A 6,363-nucleotide genomic window follows, 5' to 3' on the forward strand; every position below is an offset into this window, starting at 1 on the left:
AGCGTTGTAGCTGTGTTTTTATGCTTAAACAAACTATACATTGCACACTAACTAAAGTTTAAAAAAGTGAAATCATAATCAACCACCCGTTTGAGAACATGCCTTAAAAGAGCAGTCAAAACTCCATCTTTATTATGACCATTTTCTATATATTGTAATTGTAGCCTAAAGTTATGAAAACTGATGAAAGGTAAACACATGTTTTGATGCAGTGATCAAAACATGCGTCACAATCAAAACTCCTTGCTCACTTTGGACATTTATCAACCAACTTCATGAGCTGAATACCTTTAAACTAGTGAAGGAGCTCATATGCTGAGCACTGATTTTCCTTCACTATTCACTTTTTTTTAAAAAAATGAAAAAGAAAAGCATTTCATACAGTATGTGAATGTGACCTTATGTTTTTCCTACAAAACTGATTGAAAATGCAAAGTTTTCTAAGATCATGGAAAAAATAAATTCAGTCAAGTGTGCCTAAACATTTGTTGTACGTGCAGAGACTGACCAAATAAAGTTTAGCTCAGGTTCATAACTCTTCTGACTTAGGGTAATAATTAATTCAATTTTGTAAGGCAAGTAAGACAGAAATCGAACACCTTGCCGTTTGTTCTTTCTTTTGAGCCACAGAAGTAAAGCTGACAGACTTGCAAATCAAATTAATCTAGTTTTATCCTTGCATTGGAACTGTGAACATCTATTCATCTCATAGATGAATTGAACCTGAGAGGAACAAAGGAACAGGTTAGTGCAATTTTGCTGTTTCTGTGGTTTTGGATGATTATTCAGGAGTTAAGGTTGTGTAAGTAGGCAGAATATTTTGTTGTATTTGCACTTGTAAACTGGTTATTCGGGAAAATGAACAATATGCTTCAACATCTAATAAAAATGGTTTTATTCACGCTATATTGATTAGATTAGATAACATGGATTGGAAGAACATAACATGCAAAAGTGTCATTTAAAATAACTACCAAGAGTATAAAAATTAAGAATCCCCTTTTCAAAGAAAATCCCCTTAAAAAAATAATAGTATTTCCAGTTTTCGGGCTGTGTGAAATTCTCTTCAATGTACTGCAGGCCAATACGTTAATTATTGATAATTAGCACACGCCTTTCTCCTTTGCCAAACTCTGCAGGGTTCTGCCAAGGGCACTTTTCTGAAGCAAGTCATAATGCAAACATGGCAGTTTTTGGAAACATGGAAGTTGTTAGTGAAGATAAATTCAACAATAAGTTTATAACAATAAGTTTATTAGATGAATAGTTCAAAACTTAAAATCCGTCCTTATTTACCTACCTCATTCATTCCAAAACTGAACAATTTTCTTTCTTCTGCAAAACACAAAAGAAGTAGATTAGGCAGAATGTTCATGCTGCTCTTTTGTAAGAACCAATATCTCCAATATGCAAAAAATACATTTTCAGGAGATTTGAAAAGCATGTATATATATATATATATATATATATATATGAAGAGTTCAGATGCAAAAGCCTCTAAATGTCATTTGAAATTTTCTTCTTCAATGATGATTTTTATCAAACTTGTATATTTAAGTTCAGTAATTTCACTTAAATGGCAATGATATACAAGTTTGATAAAAATCATCATTAAAGAAGAAAATTTCGAGTGGCATTTAGAGGCTTTTCCATCTGAACTCTTCATATATACTGTATATATATATATATATATATATATATATATATATATATATATATATATATATATATCATTTAAATGGATTATTGAAACTGTCTTGATAAACAGGTGTGTTCTCAGTATTTCCTGTTATAAACTTCAGCTACAGTTGCTCCCTCAATTCAGTCATGTTACAGTTACAGTATATGAATCTCTCTGAATGATTGATTATTGGCTGACGCAGCAGCCTATAAAAGTAGGCTGAGCCATGTAAACACACCCACCGTGTAGAAATGCAGTATAAACAGGCAGAGGTAAAACAGGTTTATGTATGTATGCAGACTGTAAGGAGACACAACTGTTAGCTGCTGAAGGAACCAATGCAAGTATCTATCTGAGTTACTTTAAAAAAAAATGTGGGTATGGCGATTAATGTGGGTATCTGTGATGTAAATGAGGATTGTGTTCTTTAACATCAGTATATAATGTAATACTATTTAGTTTTTATTGAGCTTGCACTGTGAAAAGATTGTTAAATCAACAATTTTGAAAATCAATCTTAATGAGGGGCAACTAAAATAAATGCTAAATTATTCATCTATAAAACTGTAACAATGTCTTATTGCTATGTTCCAATAGTTAGAGTCATATCAGTTGATGCTGATATAATCTACAAAAAATACTGGAGGAAGTTCTGAGGAAATTCTTATCGAGTTCTGAGCTACTTTCTAACTTAATTGTATAAGGGGTGTGTTATTACCAACAATCATTTAGTGCTACTTTAAAAGCTTGTTTTCTGCCCTGGGCTTTGACAAACAGCAGGGACATACTTAGAAACGCTCTGTTAACAACATAAAGTTAGGTAAAAAACTTGTATGCTGATGTATGCAAACTATTGCATGTTGATCTTTAACAAATATATACCTGTCAAAATTCGAACTTTTGTGATGAAAAAGAAAAACTTATGACCAACCTTAATGTGATGCATATTTGTCAGTTATATATAAATGAAATAGGTTAGATTTCTGTAATTGCACTAATAAACAAAGTGTACACAATAACCAGAATTATATAATTATCATAAATTAATTCAATTTGTTCAAAGGATTAGTTCACCTCAAAATGAAAATTTCCTGATAATTTTATTTTACTCACCCCAATGCCATCCAAGATGTTCATGTCTTTCTTTCTTCAGTGGAAAAGAAATTATTTTTTTCCAGCTGAGGAATAGGGTCTTATTTAGCGAAACGATGGTTGTTTTCTACAAAAATACAAATTTATATACTTTTTAACCACAATTGTTCATCTTGTGCTGGTTGGTGACTCACCAAGCGTATTCACATTGAAAGGTCACGATGGATTTACACTGAAATACCACCCCATTGTTTACAAGCGTGAAGAAGGATTGTCCAAATTTTATTGCATTGCATTGATTTGGAATTCAACAATTTGGTTACCATTGAAGTCCATTGCGTGGAGAAAAATCCTGAAATGGTTTCCTCAAACCGTTTCACTTTTTTTTTTTCACTAAACTTTTTTTTCCACTGAAGAAATTAAGACATGAATGAACATCTTGAATGGCATTGGGATGGGTAAAAAATTATTTAAACAGATTTTTGTTGCTTCTAAGCAATTGGAATAAATTGCAACTGACCATTGTGTGTGTGTGTGTGTGTGTATAGTATACTGTATATCAGTTTTTAATATTTGGTTCATCGTCTCGAATCTCATATCCCATTGCTTAGATATAATTGATTTCATTGTCTTTTTTTCCCTGACAGACCTAAATCAGAATGGCAACATTTAACAACTCTGGCACAACCAATGGCACCAATCAGTATCACTGTGATTATAAAGAAAGCTTCAAGTACATTCTTCTCCCAGTGAGTTACAGTCTGGTGTTTGTGGTCGGCCTGGGCTTGAACATCACAGCCATGTACGTCATCTTATTTCGAACCAAAAACTGGAAGCCCAGCACCATCTACATGATCAACCTCAACGTCTGTGACACTCTTTACATCCTCACCCTTCCGTTTCTGATCTACTATTACGCTGATGAGAACGACTGGCCATTTGGTGAGACGATGTGTAAGCTGATTCGCTTTCTCTTCTACACAAACCTCTACGGAAGTATCCTCTTCCTCAGCTGCATCAGCCTGCACCGATTTTTAGGCGTTTGCCATCCGGTTCGCTCTTTGTCCTGGATAAACGGCCGTCGGGCTCGTTTGGTCTCTGTGGGAATATGGGCGACAATGCTAATTTTTCAGGCGCCGATCCTTTATTTCTCCAGAATGAAAGATAATGGTTACATACGGGTTTGCTACGACACCACCAGCAAAGATCTCTTCAATGACTTTGTGGTCTACAGCTCGGTGGTGATGTTTCTGCTGTTCGTCCTACCATTTGGGGTGGTGCTGGTCTGCAATGGGCTGATGGTGAGGAAACTTAAGGAACCCGGTGTTGGCGAAGGACCGATGTCACAACGCTCCAAGCAAAAGTCGGTGAAGATGATCATTATTGTGCTTCTGACTTTCATGTTGTGCTTCCTGCCTTTTCATGTGAACCGCAGTATATACTACACCTTCCGCTACCTGGACAAACAGGTGAACTGCTCGATGTTAGAGTATGCCAGCATGGCCTACAAGATCACGCGACCTCTAGCCAGTGCTAACAGCTGCATCGACCCCATACTCTACTTCATGGCAGGACAAGGCTTCAGAAGCAGCATCAAGAAAGCTAAAACAAGATCTGGAAAACTTTAATCACCATCAACCACCGCATGAATAAAAAAAATCTCAGGCTACTTACAAAGGTCTTTGGGGCAGCCATGACAGGGCCTTCTCACTCTGGGAAGCGCACCTTATAATGAATGACAGGCATCAATGTTGATAAATAAAGAGTCAATTTTGTAGTCTTTGATAAAAATAAATAAATAAAAGAGTAGTCACTGTGTCCGAAATCGCCAAGGCATACCCTTAGGGCACTATTTGAGGGGAAAGCCACTTGGAGAGGTGTCCAAAACCATAGTGGACGTTATTGAGTTCACTTAAAAAATGCAAGTGGTAGTAGCCCTTCTGTTAGACTCAGTGTCCGAATTCACTTGTTTTACTTCACTCTTTTAAGTGAACTACTTAAATATAAGTTGATGTATAGAGTGAATGAGGGTATAGGGAGCAATTTCGAACACAGCAACATTGTTTCTTTCAGAGAAAATTTGTGGGCAAAACAGCTCACACAGAAGTCACGTTCAATCAAGCTTTTCTGTTGGTCTACGCAGTAAATTTGCGGGAACAGGAGTGAAATATGCGCGTGACGGTAAATGTGATGATAATAATATGGTAATAGCCTAATAATAATAATAATAATAAAAAAAATAATAACCATTCTGTGTTGTATAAATAGAAGGACTTTGTGACCCTTCCAAAGGACATAATAAAATGTGAATGTGAATGAATATATCACGATAAATACTTGCTCTTTGACCAGAGAATGTTTTATTCTATTCACATTCTATTCATGCTGCTTAATTGAAGCACTTGTGGTAAAGGTAACTAAGCTCTGCTTCTGTGAGTAACCTTACAAAGTGACAGTCCCTGAAGATCCCTGAAAAATATGTAGGCTAATTAAGTTTTCGTTAATTTCTGAAAAGAGGTTTGTGTAAGATGTTGGTAGCAGCACAAATGCAATTCCACAATGGGCCTAACTGACTTTGTAAAATCAGAGAGAGCTGTCTTTACGTGCCTTCAGTGAGAGAAAGGGAGAAAAGTCAAACTAAAACTATTAAAAATCATAAAATAAATTAAATAATAATATTACATCAAAAACTTAAAATTTGAAGTGTTGCCATGGCAACTAACCAAAATAAAATGTTTAAGCTACTGCTATTTCTGAAGCTAGAACTGGAATAAAATAAATTAAAGCTGAAGTTAAGCTAAAATTAAAATGAAAACTGAAAAGATAAAAATAAAAGCTAATTCAAAGCACTATTGAACAACGCCCCCCGTTGAAAAAAAAAAATATGTCATTATTACTCACCCTCATGTTGTTACAAACCCGTAAGAGCTTCGTTCATCTTTGGAACGCAAAAGAAGATATTTTTGATGAAATGAGAGGTTCCTGATCCCTCCATAGACATCAATGCAACAACGAAGTTAAGCCTACATTTTGAGAATTGTATTTATTATTTGATTTATCATACTTTTTGGGGGAAAAACTTCCATATAAAGTGCTAAAGTAAACTGCAAAAATAAATATAAATATTTTCTAAACAAATTTCCGAAAAAACAGATAATCCCGCCCCCAAAACAAGCCGTTGGTTGAGTGCATGTTGTTGTGTAGGACAAGAGCTCCCCCTACCCATCTACATAATCGTAATTATTTTTTCTTGTTTAAAGCAAAATATCTCTTATCAATGAATCAACTTTTATTGAGGAAACATGTATGTAATATGGAAAATGTAAAAAAAAAAAAAATGCCTGAAAATAAATATAAATATCAGAAAATGGCACATCATGCGATTTGAATGTTGACCTGTATGTTAATATGTGTACTTTTGGCACTTTGTGGCGTTGCATTCTCAAAGCTAACACAACTATTGCAATAAGAATTACAGTTATCTTAAGTTACTGTACATTAAAGGTTAGGATTTGTTATCCTGTACGCTGACCCCTTGACTTTGGCATTGCTCTACAATTTCACTCTATATCCAAGTTAAGCTAAATAAC

The 6,363-nt window shown here is 34.8% G+C and overlaps 1 protein-coding gene across 1 annotated transcript; it reads left to right on the plus strand.

The window, feature by feature from the left end:
• Window positions 1–574: 574 nt before the first annotated feature.
• On the plus strand, window positions 575–6,023 carry p2ry2.1 (purinergic receptor P2Y2, tandem duplicate 1). The gene is made up of 2 exons (XM_039663731.2): window positions 575–744; window positions 3,421–6,023. The coding sequence occupies exon 2, from the start codon at window positions 3,433–3,435 to the stop codon at window positions 4,399–4,401; it is 969 nt and encodes a 322-aa protein (XP_039519665.2). The 5' UTR covers window positions 575–744; window positions 3,421–3,432; the 3' UTR covers window positions 4,402–6,023.
• Window positions 6,024–6,363: the final 340 nt, after the last annotated feature.

Source organism: Pimephales promelas, chromosome 10 (assembly GCF_988280905.1).
Source record: "Pimephales promelas chromosome 10, fPimPro1.hap1.1, whole genome shotgun sequence".
Classification (NCBI taxonomy): domain Eukaryota; kingdom Metazoa; phylum Chordata; class Actinopteri; order Cypriniformes; family Leuciscidae; genus Pimephales; species Pimephales promelas.